General features: G+C 49.3%; 1 protein-coding gene and 1 long non-coding RNA gene across 10 annotated transcripts in view; one reads left to right on the top strand and one right to left on the bottom strand.

Annotated features, from left to right (window-relative positions):
• ATP2B4 (ATPase plasma membrane Ca2+ transporting 4) overlaps positions 1 to 14962 on the top strand; it is an 83058-nt gene extending 68096 nt beyond the window's left edge. For 5 of the 8 annotated variants that reach the window (XM_017680153.3, XM_017680152.3, XM_073217115.1 and 2 more), the window contains 2 exons: positions 1891 to 2067; positions 10494 to 14962. In XM_017680153.3, coding sequence (XP_017535642.3) covers positions 1891 to 2067; positions 10494 to 10808 — 492 coding nt within the window. In that variant the 3' untranslated portion in view covers positions 10809 to 14962. Of the gene's footprint in view, positions 1 to 1890; positions 2068 to 5374; positions 5556 to 10493 lie in introns of all 8 variants that reach the window. The other 3 variants (XM_017680155.3, XM_017680154.3, XM_017680156.3) reach the window with 2 other exon arrangements.
• LOC108409524 (uncharacterized) lies at positions 14516 to 23017 on the bottom strand. Of its 2 annotated transcripts, none has more exons than XR_012122935.1 (3): positions 22923 to 23017; positions 17308 to 22368; positions 14516 to 17192 (listed from the first exon to the last, which is right to left on the bottom strand). It is a non-coding gene; the product is annotated as an uncharacterized lncRNA (long non-coding RNA). The 2 variants fall into 2 exon arrangements; XR_012122936.1 differs by lacking the exon at positions 22923 to 23017 and having other exon boundaries at positions 17308 to 18571; positions 22279 to 22806.
• Positions 23018 to 23100: the final 83 nt, after the last annotated feature.

Genomic DNA, 23100 nt, shown 5'->3' with positions numbered 1-23100 from the left:
GAGACTCCCAGCTCCTCGCCTTCGCCGTCTCCTTCCCTCCCCTCCTCTCCCCACACCCAAGTGTTCAAGTTCTCTCCATCTTACAGGATCACAAGGCAGAATGGTGGGTGCCCACCTCCGCAGAGGCTTTAGGACCCTTCCAGCCATGCCTGGAGGCAGGCAAATCCCTTAGCTTCCCGACACGGGAGTGAGACTTTTTCAATGGGATTTTGCTGTAAAAAAAATTCAGAGTTTTGGAAGTAGAAGAGTTCACAAAATATCAGTCTTTAATGAAGCGGCACTCTGGCCGTGGGCCGCTGGCGTGGCATAGTTCAGGGCTCCCCTGCCTCTTCTGTTTCTCACCATGGTCCGATCTGGGTTGAATGCCTGACTGTAACCTGAGAGCGATCCAGACCCCCAAGGTCTCTAGAGAAGCATATAGCACACGGCAGCTCTGGGACCGACTCCCTGGGTTCGAATCCCAGCTCTCCTTTTTACAAGTAGAATCACTCTGAGCAAGTTCCTTAACCACAGTGTGCCTTAGTTTCCTCGGCTTAGGATGACAGGGTCACTGTTAATCATTACTAATTAGCAAATCAGTTATAATACAGAAATGACGTAGAACAATGTCTAATACCCAGTAGGTATTCAGTAAATGTTAGCTTTTCTATTATAATAACATCATCAGGTCTGGTAAGAGTGGCACCTCTTCCCTAATAGCACTTGGTAAGTTCCCTTGTCCACAGCTCTGGTCTGGACTACACCTCTGTAATGCAGACCTCGGGCCTCTCCTGATTGGTGCCAGACCACCTGGGTGATGGACGCTTTGCTCTAACTGGCCCGAAGATCCCTCCCTGGGACTGCAGGCCTCTCCCATGGGCGGCCCAGTCGTGTCTTTCACATCTGCTAGTTACCTCCCTGATGAATCCCTATCCCAGTTCCCAGCACAACTCCCTCCACCCTGTTCCGCTGGCTGCAGTGTGTTTACCAGAGGGCTCCTTCCTAATGCACCTTTACGCCTCCTGTTTGAAACTCCCATCTGGATCTAGTCTTACATGTAGCCGTGTGGCTTTAAGACCGGATAACAGCCTTTCTTCTGTATCACAGCAGCTCCTTATGATAGCCAAATGCAGACCTGCGACATTGTCCCTATTTCAAAACACTTAACTCTCTGCTGGACTGCCCTCACTGTCCCTCTTTCCCATCTGAGGCCCGCCTGCCCCTCGTCTTGTTTATAAGGTACTGATTGACAGGTACTGAGCTTACCAAGTGATTTATTTTGAATCACAAGCCTAGTCTACTGCTCCATGTCTTCTGATAATACCCACAAGTCCTTTTCACCATGGCCTGACCCACCGCCTACCACTCCCCAAGCCCAAGAAAACTCTTAGTATCCTTTCTTTATAGTTTTATTGCACAGGAATTATGTGCACATGATAACTAAGGAGTTGTCTCTCCCAACACCCATCTCCTTCCCATGCCCGTACACATGCAACGTGGCTATCCTGTCCCCAGACCTGTTCTCCCAGGTCCTGGTCTCTGTCCCTTCCTACTATATTACATGTGCCCAAATCCATGCTCCACTTCCCTTAAAAGATGCAGGGCAAAATGGAAAGGAAGAACTGAGGAGAAGGAGGAGAATGGGGCATATAACTAGGCAGCTGGCTGGTCCAACACTAGGAGAGGAGTTCTCTTTGCATGTCCACAAATACAGAAAACTGACCTGAGGGCTTGGCAGTTGGCAGGGACTTGGGATGCTTGCCTCAGTGGGTTGGCCCTTCTCTCACTGCTCTTCCAGTGGGAGGGGTGATAGGGCAGAGGGACCCACCCGTTGGCCTGGACCATGGAAGTTGAGTGAGAGCTCTTCTCACCTGCTTCTGGTGTCTCCCCTTTTTACTGCCCTGTTCTCAGGTAATCTCCACGATACCTACCCAGTCCCTGAAGTTCCTGAAGGAGGCTGGGCATGGCACCACCAAAGAGGAGATCACCAAAGATGCTGAGGGGCTGGACGAGATTGACCACGCAGAGATGGAACTGCGCCGAGGCCAGATCCTCTGGTTCCGGGGCCTGAACCGTATCCAGACTCAGGTACTCTGATAGTGGCCTATCCGCACCCTGGGCAAAGAAACCTCCCCGTCTCAGGAGGTGTTGGGAGGGCAGCAGAGTTCTCGGTAGCCAACCTCTCTCCCCTCCCTTACGGGCAGCCACAGCTCCATAGCTTCAGGACAGACAGAGACAGGGACAGACGCACGGGCTCCTCCAACAGGACAGCGTCAGGGGGCCGGGGACCCTGTTAGCATAGTCTTTACCTTTGGGTTGGTTCTAAAGCCCACTTTCCCACCCAGTCGGGTGGGCCAGCTTCCGGCATAAGTTGTCTTGTGAGCACTAGACCTGACCTCAGGGTGAGAAACGGCCAACCATTCCCTGCCCTTCAGAAGGAAGGCGTTAGACTTTATCTCCACACCAGCATCCCCAGCAGACACTTAATGTACATCCTCAAGCTGCTGTGAGGGCAGTGTAGGTGTTACCTGGGAGGATCTTTGTAAGAGAAATTCACCCTCTTATACACCCTTGCTCAAAACGTAAGGCCACGGTGAGGCATCTCCTGGCTAAATGTGAATAAATAACAATAGCCTCTCAATGCCTGAGCATCTTTTTCAGTATTCAGACTTACTTCCCAGAAAGGAAGAAGCTATAATCTCTTCAGATCCCATTCCCTTCTTGCCATTTCTGAAATGGAGTAGATGCTCTGCTTAAGTCCCCTGCCTGGAGCCCTGCAGTAACTTTTATTCCCCGCTTCCCATGCAACAACTGGACCTGCCTTTTCCTGGGCGAACGGGCTGGTCTGGGCATGGCTAATCATCTCACTATCCCTGTTCTTGCCCGGCGTACCTCTGCTGTGTTAGTCCTGAGATTCCCCACCTCAGGAAACGGTAGATCCCCTGGTTCTAAAGGTGTGCACCAGAGAGCAGACCTATGCCTCTGCTGATTGGCTGGAGGTCCCAGGCTAAGTTTCACTCTCTAGAATTAGCCTGGCAGATGGTCTGGAAAGTTCTAGTCCAGCCCCTCTCCTTGGTGCTTAGGGCAGAGAGGTGAAATGAGTATTTGAAAGAGAATGACTGCTGCGAACTCATCTCCCACACAGGACAATGGAGGGAGGTGGGTGAGAATTACTGTCAGGGAAACGCCAGGGGAAGCCAGGGTCCTTTCCCCTCCCATCTGACTCCTCCCCAAGTGGGAGATCACCTGCAAGAACTGCCTCAGGCCATCTCGAGTTCCCGCCCCCGCCCCATCCAGGCTGCAGAGTCTGTCAGGAGCCTGGGGCCCGGTGCCGCACAGCCCGGTGCCACAGCCCGCCACCTCTGGCTCCTGTCCCTGAGGCCCCAGTGCTTTCCTTTAGGTCCTGTCTTTCCAAAGTAACCTGTCTGCTTCTCTTCCCTTCAGGATCATCTGCCTCCTCTTCTCCCATGTGGTTTTTTTCCTAGCCAGGATTCCCGCGTTCCAGTGTCTCCTGGCTCCTTGCCAGTCCTCTCTCCTGGGGGGCTGAGATTGCCGGGTCTTCCTTCCCCTCCATTACCAATGTCCATTTCCTGGAGCACGTGCCTCTCTGGTTTCCCTGCCTGCATTGCTTTAAGGCTTACTGCCTCCCCCAGTGGGAGCATGAAGCAGCCGGGCCAGAATGGCAGGAAAGGCTAAACCCAGGCACCAAAGGCAACCTGTCAAATATGCCATGGCGCCCCAATCCATGCCTCTGCAGTGCGCACCTGACTCCGTAAGCAAACGAGGCTGACTTGCTGACCTGCATCCGGATCCCTGAATCCGCCTCCTGAGAGCAGCCCCTCAGCCTCGGAGGGTTCTGTCAGAGCCTCCTGCCATCTGGTCGTTGACCCTTGTCGTTCTCACTGCAATGGGGAGGGAGGTGTTGCCAAGCTACTGTCCCATCCTGGTCCCTTTCGTCTGGGGAGAACTAAAAGCACTAGAAAGCAGGTTTTGAGAAACTCAATGGCTAGGATCTTGGGAAGTTAAATCTGGGATCCAGTTTCTCTGTGGAGGGTGGGAACTTGTAACCCTAATAAGCACGAGGAGGGTGTCTCTGCAGCCCCGAATCCTCCCTGCATGCAAACCCTTTCCTCCTATAGGATCAGGCTGCTTAGTCCCTGAAACTGGAAACTGTATAATGCGATAAAATGGTGATGTTTTAGCTCGAACTGTGGTCTGAATCCAGAAACTAGCCCTAAACATCTCATGTCTTCTCAGGAAGTTTTATAAATAATTGTCTGACTCACAAGGTGCCTGTCTTCCCACCTTCTCAGCGGGGGAAATGAAGTCAGATGAGTGGACTCAGTGCCCTTCCCACATTCCTGGTAGATTGGCCCTTGGCATTAAGCAGCATGTGGGCCTTGTTAAGATGACTCTGCCAGCTCCTAAAGGATACAGGAGTTCCTTTTGATTTGTTCCTCATTGCTTAGGAGTCAGGGATAAAGATGGTAGGTTTGACCGAGTCCCCAGACCAAGACCATTACTGAAAAACAAATAACATTAAATGCCTCTGTCTCTGAGACATAGGACACTGAAAACCAGAGGCCACATGTGTAGGGCTAGACTTGCAGCTGTTGACCACCACCACTGTCAATTAGCCACTCCACCCGCCGCCCGCTGACAGCTGGGCCATAGAGGATCTCCAGTGCGAGAATGCATATAGTGGCGTTCTCTCTGAAGACTCTGGCCACTGGGTTCCTGAGCAGGGGCCCTGTCCACTTCAGCCCAAGAGAAGAAACCCAGAAGGTGGGGGCCCAGCACCCCAAGGTCCAGGAGCCCTTCCACCATGGCCACCTGTGTACCTATGTATGGGCTACTACATGCCTCTGTTACTTCTTTAAACACATGAGGTTCTTTTTTTCCTGGAATAATCTGCAAAAATAGGTAGTCATTTTAATTAGGGTAGAGGTTCCTGAGCCTCAAAATTCAGTAATATATACTTTGCCTTTTATCTTAAATTGCACGCCTTATTTTGTAAGAGCACACGTCTAAACTGAGTAAGTTGTCACCCTCTATCTATGAGAAGTCATCGGATGGGGAAGTCCCTTTGAATTTTAGACACTTTTGAACACCAGCACACCTAAAATGCCCTCCGTAGGCTAACAGGAAAGAGAAGACTGAATTCTGGCTGCATATCTGGACCCTAGGGCAAATTGTTCCTTAAATGAAGTGTGATATGCAATTAACGTTTTTTCCCCCTTCTCCTCACCATTGCTGTGTGTGAGGGGCTCTCTCACTCTCATCTCCTGTCCCCTTTTCCCAGCTCTTTCCATCCCTGCTCCCTAACCCTTCAGGACCCTCCCTTCCTCTCTTCTAACCGTGGAGCAAATCTGTCTCACTCTCTGATTCTTTGCAGATCGACGTAATTAACACATTCCAGACGGGAGCCTCTTTTAAGGGAGTCCTAAAGCGACAGTCCATGGGTCAGCACCTTGATGCAAAACATGTTCCTAGCTCGTCCTATGTAACAGTTGCACCCGTCAAATCTTCCCCCAGCACTTCTGTTGCTGCAGCTGTTTCATCTCCTCCTCTGGGCAGTGAGTGAGAGTCTATTACGATGCATGATTTGCTAAAATGACCACAAGAGAGCACGTGGCATCCACTTTAACCGACTGCGGTTATCTTTTCCTTTTGGTTTTTCCCTTCGGTCTTTGCCTCAAGGGAAGAAAAGTGGAACAAAAATCCCAATCCCAAACCAGGCTGTGTGCCTTTTTATTTTATTTTATTCTTTAACATTGAAAAGCTATAAAAGCATAACCGATTTGAGGACAGCAATCCTGTTTTCTGATTGTTCCTCTGCATCGCTTGTTTCTTCTTTGAGTGTTTTTGGTTTTGGCTCTTGTTGTTTTGTTTGTTTGTTTGCTTTGTCTGGATGTGTTATTGCAGCTCTCCTGCCCCTTCGAGTCTGAGCTCTGCCTCCTAAGGGTAGAAGGAATATTAGGCTAAAGACCCAGGAACTCCCTCCGTTTGGGGACAAGTCTGGGACCTCTGCAGAAAGGTGTGAAGGGAACCATGGTTCCTGTGGATATTGTGCCTGTAGCTCGATCAGAATTGAGCCAATATTGAATCTGGCCACTAATATTAGTCCTTTGGCCACTGCTTGATTGTTCGCTGGCAGAATTGATGTAAAATTCTAACTGAAAGTGAAGAACAGAAGATGTTCAGTTCAAGCGCCCAGGGCTGCGCATCCCCACTGTTTTACGCTGCAGGAACTTTAAGCTCTGGTTTAAAAATCTATTAATTCACATTTGGGTCAGAGACATAGATGAAAAAGTCAAAATAACTTATTTTTCTCCACTCAAACTCTTTTTTTTAGGAATTTCTGAAGAGCAATCTCCCCCCCCTCTTCTTTTTTTTTTCTTTCTTCTAGTTTGATGGATTGTCTCGCCTATAGCCAGCCCTTCATATCTTACTTTGCACATAAAGTTTGAGGAACCCCCTTCTCAGCCAGCCCATCAATGGAATACTGCCAGTGCTCAGCCTAAGAACTGGTGTTGCCATTGAGAGAGTACTGGGTTCTTGCTGGTGCTAACACCTTCCTGTTCTGGTCATTTTACCTTCCCCAAATGGGGCAGAGGAGAAAGGCTTTTCACTGATACCGCTGCTGAGGGTTTTGGTGGGGATGGAGTCCTTGTGTATTCTGTATATTGTGGGCCTCAGATACCTGAGCATTTTGTCTGTCCCTTCCTCGCCCAGTCCAACCACCATCCCCCCAGAGCTTAGACGGGGGTAAGGAAAGAACATTCCACTGCCTGTGGCTCACAGGATGGGGAGTTGTGTAGGTTGACCAGACTTAGATTTAGTGTTTTCCTTTTAGCCAACTGTAAAGTTCTCATGGCTAAACTTTAGGTACGGGGTTGGGGGGGATTTTATATAGATGGCTATTTCTTTAGGCCTAAAGGCAGTCAAAGAACTAAGTCTTGCCCTGCAAATACCCAACAGCATCTCTCTAATCCTTCTGTATTCCTCTCTTTCCTATCTCCTTTCTTCTTCTAGTTTTTCTGTCCTTCTAACTCGTGTCTGTTCTTTTTTAATCATGCGAATCTTAGGAAGGTTAGTGTCAGGTGTCCCAGTGGTTTGAATGTGGAAAGAGACCCAGCAGAAGACAGAAGCCCACTGGGCTCTTGCAGGGCAGCTGGTAGAGGGCATACTGTGGACCGTCAAAAGACTAGAACATCGGTCACAAGAGGCGGGCCACACCTGCTCTTTCTCCAGCTGTGCCTTCTTACACAGAGGGCCTAGGAGTTAATATGTATTAAATCCCCCTTTCCCATTTCAGACCTCCAAATGAATACCATTATTTACCTCACCTTCAGTCGATAAAGCTTTAAGATTTCCCTCTATAGGAAGGCTCCCATCTCTTCTCTTCTGCTGGTTTCTGAAAAAGGAGCAGACAACCACAGAATACCAGCCAAGAAAATGGAATCTTCGTCTGCCCATTCACTGAGGTCCAGAGAGTGGCCCTTAGCGCTCGTACCCAATCTAAGGTCCAGCCCTGATTGAGGCTTCTGCGTCATGAGAAACTGTTGCCCTTCGATCCGTCACTTTCCCCTGTAGGACAGGAGCCACAGAAGAGACATTTCTTCTGTGATGATGGTTTTGAGAAATGGTGACCAGGGCAGGAAGAGCTGATTGGTGAGCAGAGAGCGCCTGAAGCTTTCACAGCACCCACTTCACCAGCCCTGTCTTGTTCCCTACACTGCCCATGCCCGAGGCACCGAGCACCAGGAAGGCAAGCTGCCATGGCTTGCAGTAGATGGGTGGTGGAGTGTCTGTGTGATTATCCATCAGCATGGGTTGTATATTGGCTGAGCCACTGTTGGAGGTGAGGAGCGCTCTGGCATAGCCCCAGGCCCTGGCCCCCTCACCCTCTCCCTGCCTGCCAGGCCCCCCGATGGCACTTGGCTCTCTGACTTCTTTTCACGTGGGCTTCCCTTGCAGGTGGCCGCATTCCCATTAGACCCCAGAATTCCTGCAGTCTAGCTGGATGACTGTTCCTTGCTCCCCTAAAGAAGAAATTTTTCCTATTTTTTCCACCTACCCATCCCCAATTTACTTTTGTCTCCCTTACTGCTTACCTGTAACAGTGTTTTTGATCACCCCAACAGGTGAGAGGAAAAGCCAGGAAACAGGGCTCCAGACCCGCTCTCCAACCCCACTTTTTAAACATCATTTTTCTCTACTGAACTTAACATATACTTGTTTTAACAAAGTCCTCCATGGCTTCAAAAAAATAGAAGCAGGAAGTTTGAAAATCACTGATATTGAAGATGATCACCTGGTGGTATAAAGGTGCCTGTTCTCCTATAGCACTTGTTAGAAGTTGAGATCTGAAGAGCAGGTGAAATGTATGGGCTATGTTATCACTCCTACAGGGGGTGATACGACCTTGAACCCATCCCTTGATCAGGGTGGAGGGAAAAAGGCATTGGCTTTGGGCTCCCTTGACCCAAGTTGCCTTGCTCTGAGGTTTGACATAGAGCAATTAAAACTTGGGGCCTTCCAAAGACCAGATGGAGCTTCTGTTTCATCTGAACTCACCTGAGAACGTGACGGGTAAAAGCCACCCATCAGATGGTCAATAGGAGTCAGAGAAAGATGGTAAAGTAGGTCCTTACTTTCTGTTAAGCATGGTGAATATGTGCCCTGGCTCCTTAATTCTTCTTGGCTGAAGTATTGAGCTGATTCTGTTAAATGGCAAAGAGTCCTTGCCTTCTAAGCTCTGAGCACCCTCAGTCCTGGGTGGTTCTGCCCGACAGTAGGGAGTGAGACAAGACAAGGAAAGCCTTAGCCAGAAGAGACATGATTTCAGTGAACTTTCTTGCACATTACTTCTGAAGGTTCTGTACCGTGATAGGAAGCGCTGGAACAGACAGCCCATGCAGTCTGCTGACCCTCTGTGTGCTCTGCTGTCTCCGCCTCCCTGCCCCTTCTCCAAGAGCTTTGCTTAAACAGCAGAGGAATGAAGAGGTGCCCTACCCCAACACTCACCGTGTCTGCCCATCCCCTCCTCACCTCTGTAGTTTCTCTCGTATTATTCCCATTCATTTCTGGGGGAAGACTTTTTTGGACAAGACTAGGATCAGCCACATCCCAACAAAGAAAACTGTCCTACAACCACTTTCCTTCCCCCTGGCTTCTCTCTCCAACCTCTCTGTCCAACCTTCTCCCCGACCCCAATTCTACCCACCCGACCTCATTCTAAACGATTCCTCAGAGAGGCCTACAGTTCAGAAAATTTGGTTGCTGGAAGAGTGGTGCCTACGGATAAGGCAAAGGCTGGGCACAGGCATCGAATATTGTCAAAGTTTTCCTCTTCTCTAAATTGCCTGAATCCCTTCCATTTTTGTTCAGTAGAACCAAGACCTTGACACTTTTAGGGTAACGCACTTCCCTTTGCCCAGTAAAACTGCAGATTGTTTTCCTTTCCTCCGTCCTCCTCATCCACCCCATCGGGAAAGCCACTTGTGTGTGACCCTGCCTCCTGGATTGGTGGTTTCTCTCCCAGACCATCCTTTCCCCTGTCCACGTAAGGTCATGCTCCTCTTCACAATTTAGAAACAGCTGGGAAAAGCTGCTTGACTGGGCACAGTTGGCATGTATCAGAGACACGGGCACGCCTTCGAGTTCTGAGAGCCAGGTCCTCTCTCAGTTGTAGGAGGAAGGTGTCTTCTGAGTCCTGTGTTTCATCCACATCTTGCAGGGGAGGGACTGAAAGAGTGGAGTTCTGTTTTCTTTTAGGGAAGGGGACATGGTGGAGGTTGTGGGACATCCATGAGGTTGCAGGATATAAATATGTGCATGTTTCCCCACCAGAAGAACAGTTATAAAATTGGAGAGAATAAGAGTTTCAATTTCTTGCATGCTGCTGTCACAAGCGAAGATTGGTTTGTCTGGCTTGCTGCACGGTATTCGTGATCACCTATCACCTTAAGTTTATTATGTGCAAATTGGTGATTGGTATGTGTTTGGCTCTTTGAAAGTTTTAAACAGATAACTTCAATGTGTAATTTGTCCGTGCCACGTTCACAAAATGTTTGGCCTCAACACAGAAATCCACATGTCTGAATCATCTTTTAAGTTTGGCTGTTAATTTGCACCTAGTTCCAATATCTTTGCCCTCCATCCCAAAGAACTAATCAAACCTTTTTTGTTTTCTGTTTCATTTTAAGAGTGGGTTGTTTGGGAATGCTGACTTTGCCTTGGGGTTTCTACTGTTGTTGTCTTTTTTTTAATGCAGCTTTTGAGATGTCCTAGTTGTTTGCCATTACTCACCTCACCTCACCCCAGTGCTTGGAGTTTGATGTTTCTAGTGCTCCGTGACCCATTCTTGCATTTGGTTTCGGTTGTTGAGCCAGTAGTGTTTTGTAGTTGGGTTTTGTTTCTCTCCTCAAACCACCAGTTCCTTGTTCTGCCGGCCAGTCCTCCCCTCCGTATCTTCTCACCCTCCTTTTCTCATCCTTCCCCTGGTGTAGATCAAGGTGGTCAAAGCGTTCCATAGTTCCCTCCACGAAAGTATTCAGAAACCCAAGAACCAAAACTCCATCCACAACTTCATGGCCCACCCTGAATTCGCCGTAGACGAGGAGATGCCGCGAACACCCCTCCTGGACGAGCATGAGGAGGAAGATCTCGAAAAGGTTTTCAAGTCTGAGACTAGCGCGCCCCCTTCGGATGGTGAGGCCACTCCGCACGCCAACAGAAACAACAACGCGGTGGACTGCAGCCAAGGGCAGACTGTCGCCTCCTGCTCGGACAGCCCCCTGCACAGCCTGGAGACATCAGTTTGAGCTTCTTTCTCGGCCTCCCATTCCCGCTTTCCCTATTTCCTTTCTCATCCATCCCGTCTAAGGGGGTGATGGGGCTTTTTGCTCTCATGTCAGCTGCTCCCAAGTATGTGTGAGCCCCCACCTGACCATGGAGAGACAAGAACACAGACCTGTGAGGATTTCGACTTAAACTTGAGTTGGGGTTTATAACAGGACCCAGTCAAACCTCAGGCAGGTAACGAATGGTGAACTCTACTCCTTGGGCATGTCAGTTGTCATTTTTAAACAAATGATGATCTTCTTGGCATCCACTCCAGATGCTCCTCCACGATACATACATATGTCACATATCCTGAATTCTGGATTTTACCCTATGAGTCCGTGCCGTTTATAAGCTAAGCTGAGGGTTCAGAGAGCCAAATCCCTGAGGGAAATGTGTGGAGGTAGGGTGGAATGTATAGAATCAGCGTATAGAGTGATTGTTTTTAAAATGATTTTCCCATTTTCAAAATGTATACCTACAGCCCTCTGAGCTCTTTCTGCCCTTCCAGTCAAACCTCCCCAAGGGTCTTTTGGTCTTTTGTAACCATTGTCTTTCTTACATGCACACTTGGATTTTTTGAGTTGTGATGCTTAAGAAAGTGGAAAGGAAGTGGGTAAACTGAGTCAACTTTGGCCATCCTCCCTTCTGGCCCCAGTGAACCTCTTGATTTGGTGCTGGAGGCAGATGGGGGTCTCTGCTGAAAGGGTCCTTTGAAGCACTTGAGAGTGGGCAAGAAGGTGGTCCTGTAGTCGCCAGGTCAGCTTGTACTTCTAATCTTCCGTCCTGTCCGGTGTGTGTGGTTGCTAAGTGCTAGGGGATCAGCCTTGACGGCGGAACTTGTGTATGTGTGGTATATAGTTTTTACCATAAGCCTGAGCTTTCCTTTTCCTAAAGGGGTGGCAAAAGAATGAATTGTGAATGACCCTGCCTCCTAACTGTACTTGGACACTGAGGACCAGAAGCGGGCGGGTCTAGGACAAGGTGCCATCAAAGCCAGCTCTGGCAGGGTCCTGCTTGGGATGCCCGCTACTGCTTTCAAAGCCATCTGCCAAGACTCTTCCATGGCAGGACCTGATTGCTGAGGGAGGGAGTGTCAAGAAGACTTGGGAGCGGCCAGAGGGCCCTACTAGCAAGCTCTGAGAAAACAGACACCTTCAGTTTGGGTGCCTGGAGACCAGCGTTGACATTCCCTTTAGTATCTAATTCTACTCTGCTATGTCCCCTAAACTCATCCAGTCTCTGCAGAGGTCCCAGCTCTTCTCAAATATTCAGATTTTGAAAATATGGATCCCAAGTGGGAGGCTCCAGTGACATTTTGCTGACTTCAAGGAGCAAAAGGCCACCCCGGAAAGCCCTCCCTCTCTTCCTCTCTCCCGCACGGCCCACTCGAGCCCCCTCCAGACTGCGCCCAGCTGCTGCAGCCCAGCCCTGTGCCTTTCCCTGAACACTGCCCAAAGCACCCCCTTCTCCCGTGCCTCTCAGGAGCGGGGGGCGTCACCAGGAGGTTTTCTAAGTGTTCCTTATGGGGACCAGGTGGAGCCATGTGTGCTGGGGCCCCCTTTTCATCCCTGCTGTCATTGACTCACACTCACGTCTGCCTGCTCCCAGCTCCCACCAGGCAAGCGAAGCCTTCCCCCCTCTTCTGAGGGTGATGGGAGGAGGGAGGAGGGGCTGGAGGCTCCTTGAACTGCCGAGTTCCCATCTGAGTCAGGTGCCCTGAACCTCTCCGGCCTTTCCTGGACCCCCTCCTGCCTCACTGCTTTCTCCTGAGCTGTCCAAGGTAGGAAGAATAATCTAGAAACAATACCCCTACACACCCTTATTACAACCTTACCCACCCAACTTGACTTTGATTTTACAAATGTTACATGCTTCAGCAATCTTTTCTCTGTCTTAAATACTCATGGGGGAGAAAAAAAGCCAGCTCCCTCTAGGTGTTAGGTGTTCACATATATATTTATTAAGTACATTGGGAAATTTAGTTCTGTTAAGTCTTTTATTACCTCAGATCAGTTTAAAAAACATGCCAATAACAAACCTTGGAGGCTATTTTACCATTCCTGCTCCCAGAAGACTCTCACGGTGCCTGACAGGTGACCCCTGAGGGCTTGTATCTACTTGTTTAAAGTCAACGGTTTTTTGTGTATTTTCATGGTAGGAGAGAAAATAGAAAAATATTATGCAAAAAATATATATAGTTTTCTTTAGACCAGAAACTGATATTTTTGCGTCAGCCATATGTATTTTGTTGAAAGGAATTAAATTACGTGCTGTCATGAGGGGCACATAGCCAGCTGTTTGACGTGACAGGGGACTTAGAATATTTGCCATTGGGTTTAAAACCAATGCACCGCCTTTCCTTTCTCCCAACAGCCATCTTTATACTTAGGGGGAAAAAAAATTGTTGGGTTCTAAACTTTTTTAATATAAATTGTGTTGATATGGAATTGAGTAAGTTTAAGTGTCTATGTGTGTATGTCTTTTATATAAGTTTTTTTCTAATCAGTTTCAGTGATCCAACGGGCAGTGAGTAAATATGGTGTCCGTTAATCAAGGTTTCCCCCAAAATGGTGCTTTGGATCTGAAAAGGAGCTGATGGGAAAAAGGGGAACGTAGGATCCGAGATTCCTCTCTTGATAAACCTAGGAAAAAGGGGCAGTAGAGTGCGAATGGGAAGGAAAGCACCCAGCGAGAAAGGACAGCCGGGGAGAGGGCGTAACCCCGCCCTCCGGAGACGGGCGCCAGGCTCCTTAGCAATTAGTGATTAGGACCAGGGGCCCTGGGTGGACTTTGTTTCTTGATGAATAGCTGGCAGAGCGGTACCCAAGACGTGAATATCTCTTGGGCTACAAGGATACTCTGGTTTGGGGCTTGCATTGTTTTATGGTTTTTCTACCTCCTATTGCCCCTGGGATTTTCCATTAGTGAGTTTTTGTGCAAGGATCTGACTTGGGACTTCTTCCAATCCCCTAGAAAGGTTTCATGCAATGTGTCCGATGGGGGATAGAGGTGTAAGAGAAAAAAACAAAGGCTGGTTCTAGCCCTGGGTGACAGTCTTGGGGCTAGGTCCTTCCCTCGGCGCCCTCTGCCCCCTGAAACGACACCCCCATCCCTGAAGGTGTTAGAGAGACCACCTAGAAATCCCTTTGGCACTTGGGTTTCTTCTTCCCCTTGAGCTTCAGAGGGGTGTTCGTGTGGTGGCAGCTGAGTGATCACCTCCTTGCCAAAGCCCGTAGGGCGTGGCCAGCTCACGTGTGCCCAGAAACCTCTAAGTGCGTCACTTCCTTTCTGTCCTGCTTTCCTTGCCTAATGATTGGAGCAACCCGTGATGCCATCACTGAGTGGACACGTCCTCACTTTTCATATCTCGGGACCACCCCACTGCCGTGGTGGGGCTGCGGCACCTATGAACGCCTGCCATTCTCAAGCCATTCCAGCCTCCTCCCGGAATGGCCCAGACACCCCTCCTTTTAGCCAGTTCTTTGCCTTCCCAGCCCTGCTGTTAGGCCTGCTGGCCCCGTCCCCTTTCCTCTTGATTAAGAGAGATGGAGGGAGGTGAGCGCCTCACGAGGGAACTGGCCCTTGGTCCATGTTGTGCCCCCCATATGTATATATGCCATATGTGAATATGCCATATATATGTGCCACAAATCTACGGTGTTCTTCAAATTAGCACACAGACAGGCATTTTGCATTTCTTCTTTTTTCCAGTAATGAATATAACAAGCACTGACATTTTTGTATAAAAAAGAAAAAACAGAAGATTGACTGTTGTGGTTTGCATGACATAAACAAACAAATGGTGACATCCAAGCAACGTGTACCCCGGCGTGTGCTGCCATAATTTGCAGTTCAGCTTATCAGTGCACCCAAACTGTACTTGCATTTTGATATTATTTAAGCTCTCTGTACAATGTTTTGCATGTATTTATATGGTTCTTAGGGGGGAAATGCTATAAACTGGCAAATCTGAGATTCAAGTATGTTGTTCCACTGAGATGGGAAGCCTAGAAGAGGCGTTTTTAAAGAAGAGATATAAAGGGATAATTTTTTGGGAACCAATAAAGCTTGTTGCTGATAAGCAGAAACCAATACTGCCGTGCACTGAGAATAAAGACCCGTGCCTCTTGTACCTCTGCTGTCCTCATTGTGTCTCCGCTCTGGGGGAATGTCACTGGTTGTCTGTTGAAACTGAGAAGGGTTCTGGCACCCCCAACGCTCACCTGCAAGCCAAGAACTCAGCTTGCAACTGGGCCTGGACACACTTCCCTGCCAGGGGTTCCTTCCCGCGACCGGCAGCCTGGCGGCCTGTTTTACACCCCTGCAGTGCAAACTTTGCGCCACCCACTTCTTAGAATCTGCAGTCATGGAGCTGTGAAGCTAGAGGTTTTGAAAAAGGATGAATTTGGAAAGATAAGAAAGAGGCAGGCTTGGAGGTCCTTCCTTTTTTGTTTGCTTTTTTTTTCTTTTTTAAACGAAGTGCCTCTGGGTAAAATTCATTCCCCTTGTCTGAGCACTCTTCTGGACTTTCCCTCTGGGCTTCTCTAGTTCCTGCCTTCTGGAAGTTATTTGTTTGTTTGTCTGTTTTGGCTTTTTTTAATTGTCCCATTCAGTGAGTCTCTAACATGACTGTTGAGGCCCCAGTTTCAGGCCAAACTAGCTTCCTGGCAGGTCACCTAAATCTGAGCTTTCGAATCTCAGGACTGAACTTGGACCTCCTTCCTGCACCTCTTGTCCAACTGCACAAGCACATTCAAAACATCAAGGGAAGGAAAGGACTTTGTGGGCACCCCGGGGTTCCTTAGGAAAGTATAATGCTGAGGAACAGCCCGCACCCTCCTGGCTGCTCTGAAGGAGGACCCAGCCCTGGCTGAGAATGGCTTCTGCAGTGAGGGCTTGATTTCCACCTTTCCTCTACCCTAGGCTGCTCCCCACATGCACAGGCCCACTGCCACTTCCTGTCTTTAAAATGGGCTGGGGAGAAAAAAATTAATAGGTAAGTAACAGGGACTGGGTCTTTCTTGGTAATGGGTCACCCAAGAAATACGATCCCACTGTAGGTTCCCTCCCGGCTATGCTTGCTAAAAAGATGCAAAACATGCAGGCATGTGTGCACACACATGCACGCACACACATACATGCACAAAAACTTTGTAAAGCTGGGCCCCGTGTTTCCCCTCTAACCCTCACCTTGTGTTGTTGGGCCTTAGATCTGTGCCTCTCCGCTATGCCAAACAGGCTCTTTGGTACCTGCACCCCAACCCCAGTGTGCCATAAGGCACAGAGAAGAATTAGCTCCAAAGTAGCTTTCTGGCAGAGACCAGTGTACCCTAAGGTAGTGGTTTCATGGAGTATAAAGCCAGCTCAGCGTCTTGGGTCTGAGTTACCGAATGGAGAAGAGCATGCTTTTTTCTTCCATTGTTTTTCCTACCCCGGTTCTGAAGAAAGAATAATTTCTTTGCCCTCCATCTTGAATGACGCTCTGTGAGTCTCCCCTTTCTCAGCCACATATCCTCTCCCTGTGGTCACTGGGTTTGTCTGAAGCTCTCCACCATAACTGGCTGGTCCCCCCACCGCAGGACACACACAGCCGGGCAACTCCCTGACTTGGGGGCAAATCCAACATGAACTCACTGGGTGCAAACGCGCTGGTTACCAGCCCCTGGCCTGCATCTGTTAGGACGTGGTCTTCGTGTCACTGCGAGCAGAAAGGAAGGTAAACATGGCATAGCCTTTACTAGCAAATAATTTTGAAACCTACTGTAAATGAATCACATAAACATGCTCCTATCTTCCTCTGTGATGTCATTGGCATTGAGTTGTCCCCAAAGTGAACCTAAGCCATCAGAGGTAATGCTAGATTCACAGACTGGAATACTTATAGCTTTGAAAGGTAGTGGCTTCTGTGTTCCAGGCTTGCCCACATCCCAATGTGGAGCTAACCATACGTCTTTACCTCTCTGGCACTTGTTTCAAAGAACATCTCCCTGTCCTCAGAAGACATACCCATAGGAGGGAGTAGTTTCTTTGGGATGACCTCCCTTTGCCATCTGAGAAGCTGATGTCAAAACCAGAATGTAAATGTTCTCGTTTACAGTGAGAACATAAATGATCCACAGATTTGGGAAGCCAGATTACAGTCATGAAATCCGAGTGATGAGAAGTACTTGAACAGTCTGAGTGGCTGGTACCATCACACTCAGAGCTGAGGACAGCGTCTCTCCTCTTGGCTAGACCGGCCCCTGCGTTCAGACTCAGACACCGCCTGGTTTCTCTGACGTGTGTTTCCACTCCAGATCTTCATGTCTTAGCTTTATTGAAGACAAATGCACAAGGAAACTTACTTGAAAGACGAAGTGAGGCTGGGGAAGGAAGGGTCAGGAATTAGCAAGTGCCTTCAGCCACAAAGTAGGAGAACAGATACACCCACAGTAATCCTCCATTGGAGTCAAGAATTCTCCCATCTCCCCAGCAAACCTTTGAGCTGAGAGCGCTGCTGACCAGGTAGGAGATGGAAGGGGCTTGAATGTTCTGCTCGCCCTCTCGTGGAGGATCTAAAACAAAACTGGGAGGCAGCATAAGATGCTGACACGTGGCAGCCCAGGGGGCAGGAGGTGCATGTTCTCAACTATGCTGCTTGCCTGGCTTCATTTTCCATCTCTACACAGAGACTGTTGAACTACATCAGTGATCTTCAGACTACACTTTGAAGATCTGGAAAGGGTTCCTTAGGCATGAGATGGAGCCCACAGGTGTTCAACAAAGCAGCTTTTTCTTTTTTAAGGTATTTGGCTTCCAGGTCAGCGATAGCTTTAAAAAAAAGTATTTAAAAGTGCTGTGAACTAGCCATCTCTAAGTCCCCACTGGCTCCGAAATGCTAAATTCTAATTAACAAGTCAATTAATCGGTGCTGAAATGATCCAAACTAGGATGACAAGCAACAAGGCCTGCGATTAAATGCACAAGCCTAATTTGGACCCCGTCTTGAGAGTCTCCCATTCTAATTATTAACATTAAGCACAAATACTACAGAGTAAAATTTAGTGATTAGTAGTCCATCCTGCTGAGATTATTATCCAGCTGCTTCTGCTGGGGAATTTGTTGTGGAAAGAGCAGTAGTTTGGGGATCCAGATCTCAAACCCAATGGAATGGCATAAAATTAGAGAGGAAAAGCAAGATGGCTCATTTGTGCTATTGTGGAGAGAGCTGGATGGGAATGACAAGGCCTGTGTTATAATTCTACCTGCTGCTAAGTAGCCGTGGGACCTAAGGGTCTCTTCAACTCTGACACTCCATTCTTGCTCTAGTGTCTGAAATTCCTATTGACAGCCACTGGAGAATGTCCAAATGGCATTTCTCTCATTTGCTGTAGCTCCCCCAGAATGCGGCATTATTGTGTGTGCATGGGACATGATTGCTAACCGGGATGTGTGCGGCCAGGCTTCACCTGGGCTCAGCCACGTATACCTGCGACAAAGACAGACTGTTCCACAGCCCAGAAAGCTCAAGAACTCTGTTTCTTACCTTTTCTAAATTGAAGCCCTCCTCACGCCACACGAGCCAGCACTCACCAGGAGCTGGGAGAGGTCTCTCTTGGTCATATTTTATGGTCTCATCTCCTCCCCTTGGATATCTGTCTGTCATTCATTCAGCAGGTATTTATTGTGACAGGCACTGTTGTATGCACTGGAGATACAACAGAGAACTAACAAAGTCCCCACACTCTTTGAATTTAGTCTCCTGGAAGAGAAACACAATCAACAAGTAAATACATAGCATGTCACATGGTGAAAAGGACCAGAGATGAAAGTGAAGCGTAAGGAAAATGGGGAACCCAGGGCATGAGCGCTGCCCTTTTGTGGCCAGGGAAGGCCTCTCTGACAAAGAGGCATTTGTGAAGAGGTGGGAAGGGAGTAAGAAGAGCTAGATAAATATAGAGGAAAGAGATTCCAGGCAAAAGGCACAGAAAGTGCAAAGGCCCTGAGGCAGGAGCTCTTGATGTGTTTGAGGACATGCAAGGAAGCCAGGGGTTGGAAACGAGTGACTAAATGGGAAAGTGAAAGAGGTAAGTCCACAGATGGAGGGTTGCAAGTGGGGGCAGAAGGTGCAAGCCAGTAGAAAGATTGACTTTCTTGAAATGGGAATTCATTGGAGGGTTTTAACCGAAGACTACCATGATCTATCTTGTAATTAAAGAGGTTCATGCTGGCTACTGTGTGGCTACAATCTAGGGGAAAATGGAAGGGCCATGCATCTTTGGCTGGCACATGTGGCACAGGTGGATAGAGCCTAATAATACAAAGGGACACAGGTAAACCCAAGCCCCACTGTCTTGTTGTTGTCCTATGACACACAAAATAATGGAAAGAAAATGTATGTTCAAAAAAATTAAGATGTATTGCTTGCCACCTTAGCTTGTTCAGAACAGCCTGGCTGATGAAGTGATTGAAATGATATTCTGTTCACTCACACAAGAAGGGGACAAAGAAAACGCTTTTGGCCTGTGCCTTCCCTGTTCCAGCCTCCCTCGCCAGTTGTCCCGCCAGCTGTCTGGTCCCCAGACCTGCCCTCTGCTCTCGGTGCCTCCTCTGAGATGTGCTGTGTCCTCATCTGGTTCCTGATGTGACTGCCCTCCCTGCTGCCTCTGCTCCTTGAGAGCCCAGGGTCAGAACCTCTCTGTGGTGTGAGCTCGGAGGAGAGACACTCACACACAGCTCTGGGGCTGAGGGGAGACTTGGGGCTGTCAGCAGACGTTTGCTCATCCGGACACGCCTCACAGCCACCTCAGACTCACAGGGAGGCTGCCAGACTACACTGCAGAAGGACAGAGAAGGCACAGGCCTGCCTGCTCTCAGGACACCAGACTTCAGGAAAGTGCGCTCTTGGCCTGTCGGCAACGTCAGCCCACCTCCTCCTGGGGCTTAGCCTAAGTGGGGAACAGAAACCATCCTCTAAGCTGGCCACACTCCCAGCTCCCAGATTCTCCTCCCTTATCCCAAGGGCCTTGTGCACAGTCCAGGCAGAGTCTAAAGAAGTGAGAGAAATATTTCTGCACTTTCTAAATCTTGTGTCTTAACTCTCCTCTCTCACAACTTTAACTTAGAAGAAAGGTCTTTGGTGCCTCGGTTCTGTTGCAGACTTGCCCGGACTGGAGAAGGCCTCGGGGTGTAGCAAGCAGAGGGAGGTGGGGGCTTGCGGCCATTCAGGCCCCAGCTGTCATCCTGCCTTGACCGTCTCAGCTCCCAGACCTTCAAAAACAAAGCCAGGCTTGGGTTGTTTGGCCCAGAAATACAAAAGCCACTGGTAACTCCTTCCTAGAGCAAAGGAGACCCAGCAGCGATGTTCAGGTTTCCGTCCTGCGGGCGCACCTTTCTCCTGTGGCTGATGAGCGCCCGGCAGGGAGAAAGGCCAGACACACCTTCCTTCTCGGTATCTCACCCATTACACGCTTAGGTCATAAATCCGCAGCAGCGATAAGCACCTCAGAGAACGTCTCAGAGGGCCAATCAACTCTTCGGGTCAGGCGCGGTGCCGAACGCCAGAGAGGCGCAAAATAAACACAGTCCCTGCCCTGACGGGGTGCAAAGTCTATGCCTCAGCAACCGATCCCAGTATTTGCCAGGTGCCTCCGTGCTTGGTGCCAGGAGGACCCAGAAGAGGAAGAACCAAGTTTTCCCAGAGGGGAGGGCTTCACAGAGGTGGTGACACGGCACTTTTTTTTTTTAAAATAACAGTTTTGTTTTTTTATAACAGCACTTGATCTTTGTAATGATTCAAGCAGTAAGAGTCCAAAGGAGACAGTAACAAAATACCTCAAGCCCCACAGCCCAGAAATAACTGGTATAAATGCTTAAAAGGTGATTTTATTTCTATTCCAATACATGTTTAAAAGCATTTTAACCGTCAAGCTGCTGTTAAAATGGAGGAACTAGTCAAAGGTAGGAAAGTAGGAAAGGGTCAGGGTTTCAGCAGGGTTAGTATGAAGGCGACAACGGGTGCGCCTGCTCGGAATGCAGAGCATCTGCACGGGGCGGCCAGCCCAGAGTGACCGCCGCAGGGGGCCAGGACCACATCGGTTCTGTGCACAAAGCTGCGGCCTAGTGCCTTACAGTGGGAGATGTCCCATAATTACGTGCCTGAGGAATACAGTCACACGTGGGAGATGGGCAGTCTGAGCATCAAGAGAAAGACCGAAGGGGGGCAGTCCATTAAGTATAAAGAAGTGAGTCAAATGCATAGGGAGGCAATAATGTAATAGCAGCCCCTACTTGATGAGCTCTTGCATACACCGAGTCCTAAGCCGAGCATTTTTCATTGTTAGTCCAATTAATTCTTACAAGAGCTTTACCCAAGTACTATGATTATTGTCATTTTTAGATCCAAGGAAACACCCGGAAAGATTAGAGGACCTTTCCAAGATCACCCAAGTAGTAATTTAAGATCTGAACGTGTGTGGATAGTCTGAACCCCGTGCTGCTGTGCTTCCAAAGAGGACCCTGAAAGGTTTCTTGTGTGAGCCAGTGTGTGGCTCCTCCAGTTGAGGGGCTTTGCTCACTTGAATGCATAAATTCTATTTAAAACCAATCTTAATACTTTAGAATCATACGTCACATTCAACCTCTGAAATTTAAAAGTGCTTAAAGGGAAACACTAGAGCCATCAGGGTTAAAACATACACTCTTTCCCAGGAGTAAGCAGTTTTCTCCCATTATTATACTAACTTGTGACACCTGTTTTGTGTTTTGTTCAGGTGATTGCTTTTTGCACCATGGGGAGAAGGAAGGGGGCTGCAGCCAGGGCCTGTAAGCCTAGAGGTCGGCCTGCAGCCTGGAAGCCTCCTTTGAGGAGCCTGCTTCCCTCAAGTGTGGGGGCAGGAGATAATCTGAAGACCAGAGGGAAGGTTAGTCTGACTCAAGACGCTGGGTAGATAAGAGAAAGGCCTTGAGATGATCACATGCAGGGGGAAGTTCTTCTTAAAAAAAAAGTGTTTTTTAAATAGCAGGGTTCTGAGGACTGGTGCTATCTGCCCTTCCCCTGTACTACCTTCCACGTTCCCGGTTCACACGCAGTCCCCTATTGGCACCAGCGGCTCAGGACGGGCCTGAGGGGCCTCTCTCTTCCGCCAGTCCCGGCCACCAGTACAATGCAGTGATGGGTCTTCTTCCCATGAGGAGTCCCTGTTCTTAACCAAATCCGATGCAAAGGAGAGGTGGGTAGAGACCCAGGTTCCAGCTCTAGGACCAGCTGCCTCTGAGCCATCTCTGCTTCCTGCAGGTAAGACTCCAGGGAGGTGGGGCAGGGGGCACCCGGAGCAGCCAAGCACTCTGGGCTGGGTGTGCACAGGGCAGGGCCAATGGCTTGGGGAAGCTGGGGGCCTCGGGGTCCCCTGGAAATAGATGCAGGAGAGGCAGGCAGGTGAGGCATGGGCTGTCTCCCCTCCCATCCACCTGGGAGCCCACTTCCTCGTGGAGAGCAAAGTGTTCTTCACATCCTCATAATGGTCTCAGCGGCCACGTCTTTCTGTTTCTCTCTGTTGCCTCCGGTGATGCAAAGAGGGTTTAGAAGATCATAAGGGGAAGAAGGGGAGGGAGTCAGAAACAAATTTTGAACAGTCATCCAAGTTGGGAACACTTTGGGTAGCCCCCGGGATGAGTTATCCGGTTCCGAGGCACGTATGCCACAAGCAGGCCTGGATCTACCTTCCGCGGGGGAACCCGGGGTCGGGGAGGGCAGGCCCCCAGGGAGGAAATGGTCTCTGGGGCCCTGTGGACCTGGCATTAGCTCCATTCTTGGGGCAACACCCAGGGCAGATCTCAAAATGTGATACACAGAGCAGCTCCATCAAAAAGCCCGGGGGAGCATCTATGCGAGCCGTCTCTCCCCTCTGTCCCCTTCACCCACGGACCAGCAGGGTCAACAGCGGGGTGCCACAGGCCTCAGTGTGTTTCTAAAAAGCACCCCCCATGCACCTTAGACCTGCTGAAAAACAGAATCAACCTGGAGGCTTATGAAAAGCGGTCTTGGAAGCCCAGGAAGAACCTCCGCAAAGGCCCCACGGCCTGGCCCGCCTTTAACCACACCCCGCACATACCACAGCGCGCCCGGCGCATCCAGGGAACTGGGGTGCAGACGTGTCTTCTCCTCTATGAAGAGCCGAGCAGCACTTCCTGGGCCCCACGCTTCATTAGCACACCGGTGGTGTCGCTTCCTGTGACTGACTCTCTGTTTCCATTCTGGCAAAGTGTTTGCTCTCTGCTCTTGGCGTTGGG

This window comes from Manis javanica, chromosome 11, assembly GCF_040802235.1.
Source record: "Manis javanica isolate MJ-LG chromosome 11, MJ_LKY, whole genome shotgun sequence".
Taxonomy (NCBI): domain Eukaryota; kingdom Metazoa; phylum Chordata; class Mammalia; order Pholidota; family Manidae; genus Manis; species Manis javanica.
The sequence above is the reverse complement of the archived record's forward strand: the minus strand, read 5'-3'. Positions and strand labels throughout refer to the sequence as shown.